Consider the following 21,124-nt stretch of genomic DNA (forward strand, 5'->3'; position numbering starts at 1 on the left):
ACTACTCCTGACCTATGTGAATAAACTTTACCGTTGCATGTATAATTTTTAAACATATTCCTCCTTAATCAACCTCTGATCATCTTGGACACTCTAAGGCAGTTGTCTAACTTCCCTTGTGTTTTTTGTTAATAGTCCAACAAACTTCCAGTCTTCTCTGGTTTTCCTACATCTGGCTTTCTCCTAGCCCACCAACACTGTGATTTTGTGTGGCCCACTTTATTACAATGAAAACATCACAGCTTTTTAACTTCTTTGTCCTCCTCAAGGGTTTCTTTTTTATCCTGTGCTAAGTTCTCCTTATGATCTTCACTGAAAACTACCTTTCCCTTTCCACGTGAGGATTTCTCTTTGGCCCAATTTCTATCCCTCATGGACTGAAATTGATTCTGGAAGCCAAACCATGTTTTATGGACAAGCTCATAATCATCAGCCACTTCAGCTGCTAACCTTGCTGTTTTAACTCTCTGCTCTTCCACCTGAGTTTGCACTAATACAGGCATTCAATTTTTGAATTCCTCCAAAATAATTACCTCTCTAAGAGGTAATTTTTAAAGTTCTTATCCTTCTTTCGAAATTACTCTGTTTGATCCTTTCAAATTCAGTATAGGTTTGACCAGGGTCCCGTCTTAGATTCCTGAAACGTTGCCTATAGGTTCCTGGTACAAGCTCATATGCAATATGCACTTAAAATGGCTTTTTTCACCTCCTCATACTCCCCAGATACCTCCTCTGATAGTGATGCAAATAACTCATTCACACTGCCTACAAGTTTTGTTTGGATCAACAAAACCTACATTGCCATTGGCCACTGCATTTGTTTAGCCACCTTTTCAAATGAGATGAAAAAGTTTTCCATATTCTCATCGAATTTAGGAAATTCTTGAACATACTTAAACAGTTTCTCAATAAGTTTCTGACTATCAGGGGCTTGTTCCTCTTCACTCTCATCCTCACTAAGTCTATCCTCAACCTTTATCTCCAGCTTTTTAAGCTGCAGTTCCTTTTTAAATGTCAATTTTTGAAGTTCAAATGCTCTCTCCTTTTCTTTCTCTGCTCTCTCTTTTCCCCTCTTTTCTGCTTTTAATTGTAACTCAAACTGGTTCATTTCTGCTGCCCTTTCCTTATCTCTCACCTCTGGTTCAAGCTGCTTCATTTGCAATTGAATTCTTGCCATCTCTACGGATCCTGATGGTTTCTCCAGCAAGTTTAAACACTGAGATACTGCTGTAATTATCATTGCTTTCCTCACAGAAGCAGGCAGTTCCAATTCCAGCTTCTCTGCTAATTCTTGCTACTTGGTCTTATTCACTTTTTGAAAAACTTCCAAAGTTACCGCATCCACATCCAGAAAACTTTTGGTGACTGAAAGATCCATTCCTATTCCAAGCTTTGTCGAACCAACCAAACCAACACCCGAAATAAAGACACTAGCACCGACCACTCACTGTGTAAAATTCCGCAAAGTGCCCCCAGTCTGTTATGGACTAGGCCAGACCACTCAAAATATTCTTAAGCAGGCAGCCCCAGAGCATAATATTGCAATTTGTTTCAGTAAGTGTACAGTGAAAGTTACCTGGAGTAAGTTAGCGAGGTTGATTACTAGATTTTAAAACAGACAAAAATTTATTCACAAACTTACACAATGAAACACAAAGAACAGAATAAAGAAATCCTACAGAACTCAGTCTATCCAAACTAGACTTAATTATGCTTTTCCAAATATGCACAACAGTTCCAATAATCAAACTCCCTTTAAAACCAGTATAAATGGAACACATGCTTACAGGTTGAAGTTGAAGGGCAGAAAAAGAGAGACAGTTTCCACGCAGCTCACTGTTGAACTTCCAACCATTTCAAGACTGAACTAAACTGCTCAGCTCAGCTAGCTTGAGAGTTGACCACTCCTCTTTCATTATACAGGTCACTTCTAAAGCATGACCACTTTGGCCTGAAGTCTCATCTGTTTACATATAAACAAAAGGCCTCTCAAAATCTCTGTACCATTCCAGACTGATCAGAGTCCGGACCGGTTTATTACTCCTCTGAAAAAAATCAAGGTCAGAATATCCTTGAGCCAAGGAACAGCTTTCAGAAAAAAAAGGAACTAGCTTTGTGACAGACTTGAAAAGCATCTTATTTTTTGGCAATGACCGATGTCCTCATTTCATACCCAAGCCATTCCCCAAATTGCCTGGATAGGTCTCTTTTTAGATCCTCAATCAGCCCCAGTCCTCTTTCTTTTTTTAGCAGTCATTTCGTATTTATACGCCTATAGAAGACCTTGGATTTAATTTTATGTTAGCTGTAAATCTTTCTTTCATATTTACTGTACTGTCCTTAGTTGTTTTTGTCATTTAACCTCGAAATCTTCTATATTTGGTCTGATTATCAATGGTATCCATTTGACATTTGTCATAAGCACATTTCTCCTTTTCTATCTTAATCTATATCTCTTTCACCATCCCAGGGGCCCTTAGTTTGTTTGCCCCATCTTCCCATTTTGTGGAAAAATATCTTGGCTGAGTCCAAACTATCCCCTGTTAAAAATCGAGCTTATGCCCGAAACGTCGATTCTCCTGTTCCTTGGATGCTGCCTGACCTGCTGCGCTTTTCCAGCAACACATTTTCAGCCTGTTACAAATCAGCCCATTGTTTAATTTCTAAAACTTTGAGTCCAAATTTTCTGTCCCAGCTCCATTCTTTTCCCAGTCCAATTAGATTTTCCCCAGTCAATTATTCTTGCTCCGAATTTTTGATTCATTTTGCATTTATAAATGAAGATTTAACAACCTTTGATGTCTATGTGAGATATCAGATTGAAGAGTAAAATATCGTCTTCCTTTATTTTGGAAGCATTCTATTGTTCCTTATGAGGTCTAATAATTACTGGAATACTGTTCCTAAATTCTTCTGGGATCATGACTTTCTCATATTTCAAGTATCTCAGCAAATAGCCTTGAAGAATACCAAAGTCCACAACACACTTTTCCTCATATTCCACAAATATCCACTTTTTTTCTCCCCCAACCCCCCTCCCCTCCAGTCCAAAAGCTTAATTAATAGGCCTCAGGACCAGTTTATTGAGCAAACCACCTCATTTCTAACTATTTCATAATTTGAAGATTGCTTTTCCAAAAGACTTATATAAACTTTAATTGTGTTATACACCAAGACACTTGTAAAGTCATAATCCATGACTCCTTGGGCCTTTGTAACTACGTAGCATACATCTCAAATGAGGGAAAATAGCTTTCAAGCTATTCTTCAGTAAATTTAGTCACTTGCCAAATCACAACTTGGAACTGAATTCAAATAACCTTCCAAACCATCAGATCTTTCTTCATTGTATAAATAAAGCATTTCATTTCACAAGGCCAACTATCTCTCTTCTCTTTCAATTTGAGGTTGTAATTTAAGCTTTTATTTTTAAGTTCCAATTGTTGACTTCCTTCCTCCCTCTATCTTTTTTTCTATTATAAGCTGATTTCTTATCAACTGACCCCAACCACTTCAATCTCTGCTAGCCCTGGATCAGCCTTCTATTTTATCAATTCCAAATTCTGCACTATGGCTTGCTTTCTCTCACCCCGTGATTTTACCCATAAATTCACTTCTCCTAATAATTCTATTAAGCTAATCCTGCTTAGTTGTTACAAATAAATCAGGGGTAACACTTCTTTCGTCACAGACATTTCAACAATTGATAAAGCATTCTGCTGTTCACCTCATCTCATAAAAGTCAGCTTTTATTCATGTTACTTTAACTTCAGTCAGTATCCTTGCACAAATCTCATGATCTGTGAGTTTATAATTCTGCCACAACATCCAGCTGTTATGATTTCAGCAACAACTAGTAGCATGTTCAATTTTTTTCTGGAATCTGAAGATCCAGATATTTACTAAAATCCAGATGTTTATTAAAATAATAAGAGTACACGTTCATGGTTTGAAAGAAAAAAAAAAATTAAATTGCCTACGAATAGCTATTTTCTTTCTTAAATAGTCACTTAGGTTAAAGATTTTAAAAGCACAAAGAATGGAATTATTTATAGTCTAAACCAAACATATTATTTCCAGCCATTTGGCTTACACTCCTAATAATTCCAAGTCATATATCTATCAGAAATTAGAAAAATAATCATTTAAGCACTGTTTCAAATATTTGTAAAATGGTGATGATTACTTAGCTCACTTACTGCTGAGTAAGATTGTTCCTTCAAACCTCGATGTGCCCCATAGCTATAGATTCCATATTTACTACAAGTGTTGATAAAGTCTGAATCATAGACATGTTCTGTAAAAATTGCTTTGATTGTAATATTCTTTTACAATGAAGATTTGCAGCTAAAATTCTTTATCACTCTCTTCCCAGCTTGGCTATGAAGAAGTTCAACTCACTGTCAGAAGTCCTTCAGTTAACAAAAGTTTAATTGTTTTAGCCAATGCATAGAAATTCAACTAAATCCAGCTAAAAAGAAATGTTTCTTGCAGCAAGATCATTCTAAAAGCTAAAACCCTGCTTGAAACAAAATCACATATACATCTGCTCATTCATGTTATTAATTTTGTGCAGTTAATCTCCTATGCAATTTGATCACCTGGTGAGTGACTGGCATCAAGGGCTTTATTAGAAATCACCTCTGAGAGGAAAACAAATGGTTTTTAATAGGGACCATCGTCACAACATAAAGTATGTTTACTTTCCCCTCCCCCTAAATCGTATGAGCCATTAATGCTCCTTTCCTCACCATGATCCAACACTACTCTAAACCAGCATGAATCAAAATATATCTCAAAGCAGGAATGAGCATACGTTCGTAGTAATAAGGAACAATTCCTGCAGATTTTAAACAAGATTTTTGGAACTGGATTGGCATACTTTGAAGAAGGATTCAAAGAGGTACTGAAGGTGTCTGGAAGAGATCCAGTGACAATCCATCACATTGGATCACACAACATAAGGATAAATAAGAAGATCACTCTCAAAAAGCATAGTCGTTGGCATTCAGAGTTTCAGTACAAAGAAATAACCCTCTGCATTTCAAAATTTGTGTAAAAGGCCTTTTTAAAATTGGCTAAGATCAGTAACACAACAGTTCTCTGAGGTTGATAACGTATGCTCATTCCTGCTTTGAGATATATTTTGATTCATGCTGGTTAAGAGTAGTGTTGGATCATGGTGAGGAAAGGAGCATTAACTAGGAAGCAGTTACCATCTGTCCTTGCGGATGGTTAAAATGACTTATAAAACACAGAAATAATTTCAATTCTCAGCCACAGGAAAATCAACTTCTTATAAATGTTGCTTCCTGTTGCATTTATACAGAACCACTCACAACCTCAGGAGGTATCAAAACACTTTATAGGCAATTGAGACTATGAGAAACATAGAGATGGTATGCTGCACAAAATGTTAACAAATGTAAATGTGACATGGTGGCTCAGTGATTAGCATTGCTGCCTCACAGCACTAGGGAACCGGGTTCGATTCCAGCCTCAGGCAACTGTCTGTGTGGAGTTTGCACATTCTCCCCATGTCTGTGTGGGTTTCCTCCGGATGCTCCGATTTCCTCCCACAATACAAAGATGTGCAGGTTAGGTGAATTGCCCATAGTGCTCAGGGATATGTAAGTTAGGTGCAAGAGTTGGGGTAAATGTAGAGGAATGGGTTTGGGTGGGATACTCTTCAGAGGATCGGTGTGGGGTGAAGGGCTTGTTTCCATCTGTAGGGATTCTATAATTTTATGGTTGAAGTGAAGTCATTGTTGGGAAACTTGGCAGATGACCGCTGCACAATAAACTCAAATTGGGTGGGTTGCTCTTTGGAGGGTTGGTGTGGACTTGTTGGGCCGAAGGGCCTGTTTCCACACTGTAAGTAATCTAATCTAATCATGGCCAGTTTAGTGATACTGATTGGGGAGAGTGTGGGGCATGAGATAATCCCCCGCTCTTCTTCAAAATAAAGCATAGAATCTCTTACATTAACCTGACAGGGCAAATGCAGCTGAAATGTTGTATTGATTATAATGAGGTCTGCCAGATAGATCTTTTGAATAAGAGTTCCCTGATTGAGGCTATTAACCTGGTCCAATCAGGGAATCCTGACTGACAGATATAAACAGGAGTGTCAGAAGCTCTGTTCACTCTGAGAGCTGATTCTGAGGGAACTGGATCAGTGTCAAGTATAATGTATGTGTAAATAAAGGGTAACTTAGTGATGGGATGCCAGCCTCCGTGGATTTAGGGATGATCAGCTTAACGACTTTTCTGAAAGATAGTGGTTTTGACAATGTGTAACTCACTGAGTGTTACACCGCATTATTTCAGCATGGGCTGATATCTGTGTTAGAACAATATACAGGTCTTCAAGTAAGTTAGTCAAAACCCACATCAGGGTATTGCCCAGCAATTTCACAAACTTATTCAACAGAATATGAATTTTAAAATGAAAATTAGGAACAACAAGTAGAATCGCTGCATCTGAAGCTGAATATTAGAAATCACACCTTTCAAACAATGCAACAACAACCTCTTAAATGTTTCAGTATCTCAGTGATGCTCAGAATTTGTACCTCACCAACTTTCCTCATCTAAATCTAGCACTGTGCCCCTCTGTTCCCTCCCCACTCATATCAATATCTAGCTTACTCATAAATGCATCCACACTATTCACTTCACCCTCTTTGGTAAGAATGTTTTCTTTTGAATTCCCTAACCCTACTGCATCCAATTATTTAATATTGATGGCCTGCATCTATACTCTTCCTCACAAGGGGAAACATTCTTTCAATATCCACTCTCCTAAATTCTTTCAGTATTTAAGACACATCTATTATGTCACCCCTCAGCTTTACTTTTTCAGGAGAAACATACTCATCTGGTATGTCATTTTTTTGATACATTTGTGCACACACTTTTCAAATCATTCCTGTAAGTCTGCATTCATTTTATAAAATGGCGACCAGAAATTGCACACAACATTCTAAGTGTGGTCTAATCAAAGCTCGATGCAGTTTGGCTTACTTTCCAATTCAATTAAGCCAACAAGGTCTCAGTGCTTGGCTTGCGTTTTTGTGGCCTTGCTAAGCTGAGACAAACGTTTTAGTATCATTAATATAAAAATCAATGTTACAATGTTTGGCCAATTCTGAAGATCTATATCTCAGGTATTGTGGAAAGTATCATGCTGTACATATCAAAGCATGTCATCCATTATCACAGTCTCAAGCAGTGCACTTATTGATAACATTCAAGAAAAATCATTATAGTATTTGTCTTCAGGTCATAAGTACCAAGCTCTATATGTACAAACACAAAATCTGTTTGCAATCTTGTGCTTATAAACGTTCACAAACATTGCTGAGTGTAGTGTTAGTTGGTTAGAGGTGGGAATTTCTCCCTCCAGAGAAAGTCTCATCTCAGCATCCGACTGGGCAGTAAATAATTAAAGGCGACAGGGAATGACTAAGGGGCATGCAAACAGTGTTTCCCTACAACTTACTCCATACCAACCCAGGAAGCTAAAGTTGCTGGGATTTCCAACTGATATGGATCTCCCCTTGCTGCAGTGGGATGAGGTCCTTATCTGAGAATTTATTGCTCACCAGCTTCAACAGGCCCAATGGTGGGTGGGCTGCTGAACAGTTCTCCTATCCCCCACTGATTTGCTGTGATGTAGTTAGCAGGTGTAAATGTTCCACACCTTCAAAGCCACCAGTGGATAGACATGTAATACATCACAGAGTTTCAAAGCATTTCATCAGTACAGACTAGAATACAAGCTAGAATGGACCTGGTAAGGCACAGTTAATGGGAGATTTTTACCCTAATATTTTTTATGCACTTGTGAGAAGTGGGCACTGCTATCAGGGCGAGACATTTTTGCCTATCCCTAGTTGCCCTTGAGAAGACGGTGGTAAGCTGCCTTTGTGATCCCCTGCATCAATGTGTGCTGTAGGTACATCCACAATGCCACGAGGAAAGGAATTCCAGGATTTTGATGCAAAGACACTGAAGGAATAGCAAAGTATGTCCAAACCAGGGTGGTGCGTCTTGTAGGGAAATTGTCAGTAGTGCTCTTCCCACATATCTGCTTCTTCAAGGTGGAAGTGATCATGGGATTGAAGACTGCTGTCCAAGAAGCCTTAGTGAATTTCTGCAGTGAATTTTGTAGATGGATCACACTGCTGCTACAGAACATTGGTGGTGGAGTGAATGTGGATATGATGCCATTCAATCAGACTATTTTCTCCTGGATGGTATCAAGATTCTTAAATGTTTTTGCAGCTGCACCTATCCAGGTAAGTGGAGTGTATTTCATTACACTCCTGACTTGTGCAGTGTAGATGGTGGACAGGTTTTAGAACATCAGGATGTGAGTTCAGTCAGATGTGGCCTTGATGTCAAGGGCTGTCCCTCTCAGCTCCACTCTGGAATTCAGCTCTTTTGCCTATGTTAGAACCAAGGCTGTAATGAGGTCAGGAGCTGAGTAGCCCTGGCAGACCCAAACTAGGCATCATTGAGCAGGTTATTACTGAGCAGGTGCTGCTTTATGGTACCATGAATACCCTGCATCAGGTTGTAAGGTTGCTCGCTAAGCTGCTCAGTGAGCAAACTTACAACTTGATTCCCAAATCTTCTCCAAAATCGCAAACCTTCCATCATTTTACTGATGATCGAGGGTAGACTGAGACGAAGGTGATTAGCTGGATTAGATTTGCCCTGCTTTTTTTTTCTGTACTGGATATACCTGGAAAACTTCCAGATTATTAAGTAGATGGAAGTGTTACACCTGTACTGGGTCACCTTGGCTGGGGCTGTAGCAAGTTCTGGAGGACAAGCCTTCAGTGCTGTTGTCAAAATCTGATCAGGGCCCATAGTTTTTCCCGTATCTATTGCCTCCAACATTCACATGCAGTTCACATGATCCGAATTAGCTGAAGACTTGCACCTGTGCTGCTCGGGACCTCTGGAGGAGGCTGGGATATATTATGTATTTGGTACTTTTTGCTGAAGTTGGCTGCAAATGTTTCAGCCTTATCTTTTGCTCTTGTCAATCTATAGGATGGTGGGCAGCAATGGACTTACACTGTGGCTTGTGTTACCACTCGTGGATCCTATCAGTTTCCTCAGAGAGAGATTACATAAAAATTCTGTCAAAGTTTTGTATTTGTTCAATTTGAGTTTTTAAGGTATTTGTGTAAACTTTAAGAAATTTGAAAGAAATTACTGTAACAAACTATTTAAAAATAAATAAACATAGATAAGTGACATTTTCTAAATAAGAACATTTCCTCAGTTTACAATCAGAACCATTCATTCGAACCATAGACATACATGGATGAGCAAGATTTAACCAACATTCTTCAGGCAAATGTGAACCAGACAACCAAAGGAAAGTCAGTCTATTGGCCTGGATTTTGTCTCCTCTTTTTGCATTGTAATTAGTCAACCTCAGTGCTGCTGGCACAAGGGATTGCTGAATTTTATACATGAACTGCAGTCTGCACAGCCCGACTTTGTTGCCTTAGCTTTTAAAATTTTTGTGCTGAAAGCAGGGTTTGTCCACAGAAATTGGTTACGCTCCTAGGACAAACGGATCATAACTGGTATTTCCTGCTAACTGTACTTGTTTGCAGGCCATTGAGAAGAGTATAGAATCCATCTGGTTCATTAATATTCTTTGGGGAAGGAAAACTGACATTTTACCTAGTCTGGCCAAGATGTTACCCCAGACTCCATGATACAGTTATCTTTTTACTGTCCTTAGAAATTGCCTTGCAGGCCAATTAGTTCAAGGGCAATTAGGAATAGACAGTAAATGCAGGCCTTGCCAGAGATGCCCACATTCCATAAAAGAATGAAGAAAACAAATGAATAGGTGCAATCTCTTGTGTGCAAGGACACAAGTAAGCATATTTTAAAAACTTTACTAAGAATTTGTTAACTATATACTAGGAAATGGTTTGCTGCACCTTTTAAAGGTCATTTTAGATTATTTAAATGTGTGTTTATCACAGGTAGTGAATTGATATTGTGCTTAAAATCAACGTTTACTGTAACATTAATTTATTACTCAAACTGTGCAGTATCCATTTTTATGCTCATCAAGGTATGTTATTTTAGGCAAATTATTTTCCTGAAAAATCACATTTCACCCAAATCAGAAACTCCTCCCTAACCTCTCACAGCTGTTTATCATTTTGCTTGTGATGTTGTGAAATATTCAATTCACTTTTTGATCAATGTCAAAGTCGAGTATATTGTTTGCTCAGTGTTTCTGCCTATGATTCCAAATATTTCTGTGTATAAATAATTTTGAGCCTGTTTGGGTATCTTTAATAGATATGATCAGGTTGGTTTTCAGTTAAAACAATGCCATTGCTACAACTTTGGAAACTTCCAAGATGTTCAGAAAAGTCAGTAAACATTACTTCAAAACAAAACTGTAGTGAAGGTATGTATCATTCATGAAGAAAAAAACTGTTTTTTGGATTGCTTCTGTCATAAGAGAGTCAAATAGTTGAATCATTTAATAAATGAATGGGTACTTTTCAACAGATTCCAGATTATATTTGATCATCTGAAGCTTACTTCCTCTGTATCCTTTCTGCATATTCTCAAAGAAATAAAGTCCATGCGTGGTTCATCATTGTAAATTTTCTCTTCATATTTCCTTGTAAAATCTAGTTGTAGTAACTTTTAAAAAAGTGACAATCTTATTTTTTCACTGGAGCATAGGAGGTTGACGGCTGAAGTTACTGAGGTTTATAACATTATGTGGGACATACATAAGGTGAATGACAAAGGTCTTTTCCTGAAGGCGTGGAAGTTTAAAACTAGGGTGCATATATTTAAAGTGAGAGGAGAATGATTTAAAAAGGACATGAGGGGCAAATTTTTTTTACACAGAGAGTGGTTTGCATGTAGAATAAGCTGCCAGAGAAAGTGGTAGATAGAGGCACAATCATAACATTTTAAAGACATTTGAGTAAGTTCACAAATAGGAAAGATTTGGAGGGATATGCGTTAAATGTAGCAATAAAGCTTAAATGTAAATCGAAAATCTAAAAATGCAGGCAAATGGGACCAGTTTGTTTTTGGTGGGCATGGACTGCTGTTTCCGTGCTGTCTGATCCTATGGCTTAATGGGAGAATGGCAGAGAAAATTGGAACTCATGGGGAAAAAAAATGACTCATGGCAGTTGCATTAATGTGTGAGTATTATGCAAAAATACTCAAGCAAAACATAAAATTCCATGATTTGGGGTTCAAAGTATACGTCATGTAAAAATGCCACTCAAAAATACAAAACAACACATACAGGAGGAACAAACATTTGTAGATACAGAAAACAGATTCTTCAATACACTGTAGGGTAATATACAGCAAATTATCTTCTAAAACTAAACAAATATGACTGAAATTGTCATTGAATGTGAAAATTTAGACTTATTTAGAGAACTCAAAATCTGTAGGTTAAAATTTATTTTGATATTTTCTAATCAACCGGTTTAGAGCTGTTATGGCACATCTCTAGAACAGGTAGGACCTGAATGTCATTCTCCTGGGTCAGAGGTAGGGACATCACCACTATGCCACAAAAGCCTGTTACAATTTATGTTATAACCACAACAAACATCCTGCAACTGACATCATTCACTTGACAATGTAAGATGCGGACCTGAAACTTACAAAGCAGGTTCTATGTGCTGTAGCCTATTTTGCTAAAACAACAGTTATCCACACAAAAAAAAAACTTGCTTTTGCAAAGTCAAACATCAATCTGGCAAAAGGCAAGAAAGGCAAATACCAGAGTCACCAAAATGGTTGAAGTCCAGAACTTCCAGTTTCCTTGCTCTTATTCTCACAATCTGTGCAGAGGTTAGACATGGATGTGTTGGTATTTTTTGTATATGGTCCTTATAAACCACATGCAGCAACAGTTTCAGGACTGATCCCCATTCTATACTGAACTAATTTCAACCAAGCAAATGGTACTACATGGGCCCTCAGCACACTGAGAATAGTAGACAGGATATATTCACTGCCTTGTGACTTGTGTAAAAAGGGGATTCAAGAAAAGGGATGGATGGAATGTGACTATGTTGTTATCAAAGGATGAATATTAGCAACTCCCAAGGTAGACAGTGGAACTTATACCATAAGCTTTTTGAACAGACATTAAATATTATGAACAGCACAGTAGAGGTTAATGAAAATCAAGATAAAGAGAACTGGAATGTCTTTAAGGCAGGAAGCACTTGAAACATAAAAACAAAGACAAAGAAATCACTCACGATAAATAGTGGGAAGGTTGAAAGTTGCATTATCATGTGATTTACATTATTACTGTCACCAGCACAATTAAATAACGGTCCTTAGTAACGCAGGCTTTGGATGTCTATACATGCTCCTTCTGAGGCTGTTTGCTCCTTATCTTTACAAAAAAACATTTCTACTCCTGACGTATTGTCACACTGCTTTATTTACATCTCCACATTGCAAGTGATCAACTTCAGTTCCCTTGTGCAATATACCCTTCTCTTTACATGCTTTTTCTTGTTTGATGCCTTCTCTCAAACCCTCTTACTGATTCTAGAGTCATATCATCAGTTACATCATCACTCATTTGTATAATTACACTACCACCCCCTTCAAAGTTTTTTTCTACTTGGTTTACATTATTTTTATTCAACTTAAAAATTCTTTGTAATCATTTACATCACCATGAACAATATTATTATCACCTTCTTCCATCTCAACATCCTAATTTCATTGGTCAAGGCTATCTAGAACTCAGACTAGAAATCCTGACTTGGTCATTTGATTTCAACATGGAGGTGATTATTTCTGTAAGTGTTGTTTAACATGGTGCTCTACCTGATGTAGTTTAGGTATATCCATCCCATATCCTATGATAATCACACAGTTTTGGGCTGTATCTCAGGCAGGATGTACTGGCCCTGGAATGTGTTCAGAGGAAGTTCACAAGAATGGTTCCAGGAATGAAGAGCTTAACATATGACAAACGTTTGCAGACTCTGGGTCTATACTCATTGGAGTTTAGAAGCATGAGGGGGGGAATCGAACTGAAAATTACAGAATACTGAATGGCCTTGACAGAGTGGATGTTAGGAAGATGTTTCCATTGGTAGGAGAAACTCGGACTCCAGGGCACAGCCTTAGAGTAAAGGGAAGACCTTTTAGAATGGAGAAAAGGAGAAATTTCTTCAGACCGGGAGTGGTAAATCTATGGAATTCATTGCCATAGAAGTCAATGGATGCTAGGTCATTGAGTATATTTAAGACAGAGATAGATAGCTTCTTAATTGTCAAGGGGATCAAGGGTTATGGGGAGAAAGCAGGAGAATGGGGTTGAGAAATTTATCAGCCATGATTGAATAGCAAAGCAGACTTGATGGGCTGAATGGCCTAATTTCTGCTCTCATGTCTGATGGTCTTATGATCTTATGGTCTTACTCCTTGCCTTGAGAAAAATCATACACTCCTGTTTCTCCTGAATTTTCCTCTAGCCACTCTAACAATATACAATTTTCATTTATCGGTTTCTCTAATGACGGTGGCTTCTACCTTCTTGCCCCTTAACCAAAATTTCTGATGTGGCTTTTGGGTTGTCAACTCTATGTCTAGAGTTGTACCCCCTCTGCAATGCTGTTTCTCCATTTGTTCTACCTTCTTATGGTCTTCAGAGGTTATGTTTAGCTTGAGGTTCCAGACCAAAATGGGACATCCATTTTTTTTATGCATTCCAATTAATAATTTCTCTGGTGAGTATCCAATATTCAATGATATTTCTCTGTAATGAAGTAGAGCTAGTTCTCAGTCTGGAATCTGTAACTCCATGGTTTTGACTGTCCCCTCTGCATCTCTGCTGATATCTATTTCCATCATGACTTTCCTGAAATCCTCATTCACAAATTGAGGTCCATTGTTCGATACTTAACCTGCGAAACTGCATATTACTAGGATTCATTTCAACTGAGTCAGCTGTGGTTACAAGATGATTTTTTAATTCAATTATGCAACTTACTAATGCACCTTCCTCTTGAAATCAAACAAATCTGTTAGCCTTTCTCATGGCTTGTTCAAAAATCTTGATAAAATAATTAGCTCTATACTGTATATGGCATGCATGTTGAAATGTAATCCCGTACATCTTTGAAATGCCTAGTCAGTAAATTGCTGGTTGTGTTATTGCTCTGTGCTCCATTATATCTAGATATTCTCTAAAGAGTTTCTGTTTCTGGAGAATGTTTCTTCACATTGACTTTGGTATAAATATTCCATGGCCAAAAACCAATAAAACTTCCAATGTTGGCAACTGTTGTTTCTGCTCATGATGTCTTTTTCAGCGCACTGCCAACTGGACTATACTTCAACCACCCTTGCACACACAGTTGTTTGACCTCTGCTCATTCCTGATTAGATTTTGAGCTGCACAAATTTCTCCCTCAGTTGCCAGTGTGTTAATTATCAACATGGAATAAAACATCATGTTTTCCTCAAGAATAAAATCCTCTTTTACTGCTTGATCTATTATTGTACTTGAGAATGTATTGGACATTACTTGTGCCTTGCTTAGAAACATAAACAATGATATTGTTATATTTCATTTGTCTAAGCCTGAATTTTTGTATTCATTCAGGCATTTCTGAGATTTATTTTAATTCCAGTAATATTACAAAAAACTTATGATCTATCTTGATTCCTAGAATTTCAATTCTGTGAAAGAGTTTGCCAACCTTTATCATCATCATGAAATATTACCATTGACCTTTCTATGGTTGGATATCTCTGTTCAGCCTCTGTTAAAGCTTTTGGTATAAAATAGACACATTTTTGTATTCAATTCATTTTCATTCATGTGCTGCTAAACACATAGAGGATGCATTTACAGCTATAATAGTGAACAAAACATGAATGCAATGTGCCAGGACATTGGTTGAAAGTAACTTCTGCTTCTCAGCTGCCGTCTGTTCCTAAATCTATGACCATTGCTGGGCTTCCTTCAAAAACCTTGTTAGTGGTTGAATAAGACTGGCTAAGTTGCAGATAAACTTTCCCATTTAATTCACAATGTCCAAGAATTATTGTACATCGTTTATGCACATCAGTGCCAGTAAAGGTCTGGTGGCCTTTCAATTCCTTGAATGCACCATAATGCCTTGTTCTTGGATTACGTGTCCAAGAAATATAATCATTCTAGAGAATTAATATTTCACCTTTAGTGTGCATTCTTGAATTCTGTAGTGCCCTTAGCATATCCCTGATACCCTGGCCATGTTCCTCTTTCATACACTTGAATACTTGAATGCTATCCACAGGCTGATTGGGTGTAACTGCTCCTTTGTATATGAGCCTGAAGATGTTTTATATTCCTGAAAGTACTGCTTCCAGCGCTCCCACTTCTGGCCTCAGTGTAGTGTAAGGGATTACATAGTTTTCCTTTTTGAACTCCAAACTGGAATAGTTTAGTGCTGCTCCGTAGCTCAAATACCAGAAGAGTTTTGGAACTTGGAAAAAAATCAAGTGGTGCACAACTTTTAGTTTTTTTTGGCGAAGTGCCAGTTACATTGAGTTTTTTGAAGGGTTTCCCTGTATCAGACCTGGTGAGAGTTTTCACTGGATCTTACAAAACCCGTCTCATTATGTACCTATCACAAACCAGTGACACTCCCTTTAATCTCATTCTCGTCCACTTTAATAAGTACCTTTCATGAAACCACTCTCCAGAGCCCAGATATCCCAGAACTGACCAACATCGCTGGTGCTATCTTTAGAAGCCTGTTGTACACCTGGATAAGCACTATTAGACTGGAGCTGCCCTGCACAGGTCCTGACATTTGCCTCAGTTTTGGCACACAAGGGAAACTGGCTGCCCCATCTTGTGGCCATGGACCTGGAGCACCTGCTGGACAGGATGGCATGAAGCAGGGATGTTGCCTCCTCCCAGGATCAACAGAGGATGCCAGAACAACAGATCGCGCTAAGCTGGTTTGAAGTATACACTTAGGGCAGTGTACTCTCAGCTGTCTGGAGGAATACAGACAATGTTGGAAGACTGTCAGTTGATCTTCTCCACTTTTCCAACTTTCGTGAACTAGAACGTTATCCACAGGCTGATGCAGTGTAACTGCTCCTTCATATATGAGCCTGAAGCTGTTTTACATCTCCGAAAGTACTGCCCTCAGTGCTCCCATTTCTGGTCTCAGTGTAGTGTAAGGGATTACATAGTTTTACATAGGATTATATAGTCACCATCTTCTCGGTAAGACCTCACATTTACACTATCTCTGCTGCCTTATCCACTTCCCACCAAGGCTCAAGCTCTAGCATTCTCACGACTGTCTGTACCATCTTCCCTCCCTCACTCTTACCCACCACAAGCTCCCAACATCACTAATTTTGCATGCCCTCTATACTGCCTACCCATTCACCCAGAGCACTGCCCTACCTGCACCAAGTATTATCTATTATCATCTCCCTTCATACTTGACTCCCTTTCATTCCAGGACAAGAAAGGTGCCCATAATAAGGCAAAAAGAATCACATTTTGTTTGGATTAGATTCCCCACAGCATGAAACTGGCCCCTTCGGCCCAATAAGTCCACAACAACCTTCTGAAGAGGAACCCACTCAGGCCCATTTCCCTCGGACTAATGCATCTAACACTACGGGCAATTTAGAATGTTCAATTCACCTGACCTGCACATCTTTGGACTGTGGGAGGAAGCTGCAGCACTCAGAGGAAACCCACACAGACAAAGGGAGAATATGCAAACTCCACAAAGACAATCGCCCAAGGTTGGAATCAAACCTAGGTCCCTGGTATTGTGAGGCAGCAGTGCTAACCACTGAGCCACAGTGGGCTGCCTGACATTCTCCCATTATGCGGACAACATCCTGACACTGAACACCATTGACTGTGTCCAAACCCTTGGACTGTTGTCAGAGGCTGCCCTTGATTCACAGTGCCAAGATCTGTGAGTGAAGGCTATCTCCCTTTGCAAGGACAGCTGCTATGAATAACAAGCTTCCTTCCTTTGTGCCTGTGCTAAACTGCACAGCAGCATAGCAGTACTGTGAACCTAGTATTGCTGGTTAAGTGGGGGGGGGGGGGGGGGGGTCGGCAAGCAGAAAAGGTAAGTCAAGGCAATGCAAAGCAGGGATGCAGGGAGCATGCAGGAAGGCACAGAGTCAGTGAGCACTGTGACAGCAAGTGGAAAGGTAGCCTGGTCCAGGCCATGAGCTGAGTCCATGCCCCTGAGCACACAGTGTTCTTGCAGCAGCATTTCAATGACAGTTGCAATTGCACCCTGAGATGCAGCATTGTAATGAGCTGTAAATGAATTGGAGATGTGCCATGAGAGTTCTTAAATGCTGCCACATGTCAGATACCAATGTACCTTTGGGTACAGAAGCATGCCCTGAGTTGCCAGTACCTGGTGTCCTACATAGGGATCCTTTAGGAGCAAGCAATAAGCTGAGGTTATCAAGTACCTGCTCTGACACTCTTGTCAAAAATTCTCAATGTCTACATTGGCACATTTGGGAAGAAGGAAAGCTGAATATTAATGATGTGAGTTGTGCAACTAATAGGGTGAGTAACAAACAATCATCCCTGTCATTTGGCAAATTGCTTCTGCCTGCTGAGAAATTCATCTCACCACTCAGCCAATACAAAAGAGATGCTGCAGGTTTCTCCCAATGCAAGATAGGTCTTCCTCATACTGACTCCCTTCCTCTCTTTGAACCCCTCAACATTCAACTAACCCCTGACTCCACAATTAACCATGAATCCCTGACTACCCTCTAACCTGACTACCCCACCTGACCCTTCAACTACCCTCACATGACAACTGCCCAAAATGACTTGGTTAGTTGTTATCCTAGCCTTATCATACTCCAAACCACCTACCCAGTTCACAAATCTGCCACCCTGCCTGCATCACCAGTCTGCCATCCTGCCACCTGCCAAAAAACCCACCTGCAATCCTACTTCCAATTGATCCATCCACCAATCTACCAGTTACTAAGCTGCCATGCCACTACTTAACTTATCAGCGAGCCTGCCTATCTTATCACTCTAACCCCACCCCTGTTATCCAATCTACTGTTACACATATGCTACCCAAACCTCCTACCCACCTAACACCCTTGCGACCCTACTCTCTTACCTTCCCTCTGGCTTTCCAAAGAAACTTTGGAACATTCAAACACTTCGGCAGGCATTGGTATGTTTTGAAAAGTTCTCCACTAGAGGAATTGATCAGAATGATTGGAAGCAGGTCAGTGTGTGGCTTTTGCTACAACACAGGGTAAGCCATTCTGCTAATTTAAACCAAACACACAGAAAAGTTCACCTCGGCTCATAATCTGTAAAACTATGAGAAACAAAGAACAACCAAATCCCACTATTTAAAGAAAAAAAACAATTTTTTTTTAACTCCAAGAAAAAAAGAGAACATTAACAACTATCTACACTGTAAACCTCCTTTGTCTTAACAATTTATCAACATCCCACCCTACAACACTATACTGATCCGATAAAACCCCTGATTAAGCTTTATAAAAAAATTCAAATTTCAAATTTCAGTTGTGTCGATTGACCTCTGCATCTTCCTCTGTAGATTCTTATTGGTCTTTTCTTCAGTCTTCTGCTGCACAGATTTTATATAAACAGGTACCTTTCAGAGAGTGGTTCTGCAGGCCATCTGCATTTATTGGTGCTCTTTGCCACTCTGGCTAACTTTTCAAAATGCCCCATTTTTATACCCAAAAACATTGGATTGTCTCATTGGTTTAATGTTGCCAAGACAGTACAATTCAAATTCGATTGGACTTTTGTATCTTGCGGCTAATTTAAACTGATCAGCCAAATTCAAATTTGTTGTGCACTATAGCAACAGCACAGCACTTTGTTTCACAGCCAAATGTTACATTTTTAATTTTTTCAGCACACACTCTGTGTTTGTTAAGCCAACTTTCACATTCTTTTAAAGGTACAATACATGCCTACACCTTCATAACATTTTTGTTTGAACAAGATGAAAGATGGAGGGTGCAATTTTCTGGGAGGCAGGCAATAAGACAAGTTTCCCTAACGTGATTAAACTTTCGCTGGTAAGTTCATCGAACTTTTCAGGTGGGTTAAACTTTTATTTCATTCACGAACATGTCATGAACATTTAGTAACAGTACACATCCTAGTGGAATTATGTTCAGGGTTGTAATTTTGTTAGCCAATAATTTGAAAGATGTCAGTTCACAAGCAGAATACACATATGCATGTATTTGATTCTCCAGTGAGTACAAGCATCTTCTCTTACTTGCCTCCTTCAAAACTGAGTCACTTCCTTATGTAAATGTTTACAGTGTGAGAGTGAAGCCCTTCAACGTTGATCAACCCTTGAGAAGTCCCAGTCATATGTAGTATGGCTTGTGGTTTCTAAAAACACTTGCAGTGTGAGAAGTGAAGTCTGACTTGGCTAACAAGCTCACCCAAGAAAGACAGATACATTGGCTGATGCCAGCAAACCTGACCAGGGAAAGCAAGCGAGACTGAACTCAAAAAACCACCTTTGTCCCTTGCAAGCTGCTGGTGAAAAGATATCAGAGCTCTACATTCTCCTGGTTGTGATGAAAGATCAGAAACTTAATGGTGCTTGAGCTGCTGAATGTTGGAGCTCCTTTAATGTTTTACTTGTGATCGTTTGTAGGTGTTTGAAAGGCAGTATCACTATGGTACCAGTAGTGCTATATTGGTAGGTTTAACAAGGTTATAGAAATAACTTGCCCATGAGGTATCTGAGGGAGATGCCTGGCACCCTATCTCCCCCGAAGTTTTGCAGTGCTGCACGTTTGCAACCTTACAATGTTAACTCAATCATATAGGAGCATGAAACATTCACTAGGAAATAGCATGTGAAATTACTCCACAGATACTGATATCCTGTCACCAAGTCACTCCTCATTTACATGTAGAGAGTCCTTGACACTGGTCTAGTTCCCTCAGAGCCAGCTCTCAGAGTGAACAGCATGTCTGGCACTCCTGTTCATACCTGTACCAGCCAGGGCTCCCTAACTGGACCAAGTTAACAGCCCCAATCAGGGAACTCATATTCTATGGGGTCCACTTAGCTGACCTTGTTACAATCACTACAGCATGTGCTCTGGAAAAGCACAGCTTGGTTTCTGTCATCTCTTGGGCTGAATGGGGATGATGAGCAGAGGCCGAATGATTCTGCTGAGCTGCTGAGAGTGCAGTGCTATCCGGGTGCCTTTTAAATATGGCATCCAAATGTTGGCACCCAGAATTATGTGTATGTAAAATTTGACATTTTACCCATGAATATGTATTGAATTGGGAAAATTGTAATTGTGTGGGGAAACCCACCCTTCCCACCAAACTCCTCACCTCCATCCCAACAGAAGTCCCTCCCACCTTTTGGGCCCACGATGATGCCCAGCCTCAGAAGAGAAAATTCTGCGTAGGGTTTCTGACTCTGATTGAAAGATCATAAGCAAATGAACAAACATTAACAGTGAATGAAAAAAGAAACATTCTTTTTCTCAAACAAAAGATTGCAAAGTTAATTTACTCACATTTCATTAAGACTGGGTAGATTGACAAAGGTATTTTCTTCAATATTCTCCAGAATATCATTCTGTAGTAGCCAACTGGCAATTGCAAAAACAGAAGTAAAATGAGATTACAAATCAAACCAATACAAATAGGAACAATCACTGTTTTTTAAAGGCTTTACTTTCCATAAAGCTATAAGCATCACAGTATCATAAAATCGCAGTTATTACAATGCAGAGGGAGGCTCTTCAATCCATTCTGGCACTCCAAAGAAAGACTGTTCATAATTATCATTTAGCTGTTATCTCTACAATTTAAATTCTAAAGGTCACAAACTTCAGTAGGGAATTAACAAGGTTTCCTCTTGAAGAGCAGTTCTACTCAGCTAATTATGGAAGCAGCTGAAACTGATACTGCAGTATTGGGTCAGCCAGGCCTTTTGCATTCATAGCATATGACACAAACAGCAGGGTTGCTGTTGTGCTGCAGTGGTAGTGTCCCTACTGATGGACT

The 21,124-nt window shown here is 39.3% G+C and overlaps 1 protein-coding gene across 9 annotated transcripts in view; it reads right to left on the bottom strand.

The window, feature by feature from the left end:
* LOC140483016 (lutropin-choriogonadotropic hormone receptor-like) overlaps nt 1-21,124 on the bottom strand; it is a 240,622-nt gene that overhangs the window by 95,399 nt on the left and 124,099 nt on the right. For 8 of the 9 annotated variants that reach the window (XM_072580853.1, XM_072580854.1, XM_072580860.1 and 5 more), the window contains one exon: nt 20,632-20,706. In XM_072580853.1, coding sequence (XP_072436954.1) covers nt 20,632-20,706 — 75 coding nt within the window. Of the gene's footprint in view, nt 1-20,443; nt 20,532-20,631; nt 20,707-21,124 lie in introns of all 9 variants that reach the window. The other variant, XM_072580859.1, reaches the window with a different exon arrangement.

Source organism: Chiloscyllium punctatum, chromosome 11 (assembly GCF_047496795.1).
Source record: "Chiloscyllium punctatum isolate Juve2018m chromosome 11, sChiPun1.3, whole genome shotgun sequence".
Taxonomy (NCBI): Eukaryota; Metazoa; Chordata; class Chondrichthyes; order Orectolobiformes; family Hemiscylliidae; genus Chiloscyllium; species Chiloscyllium punctatum.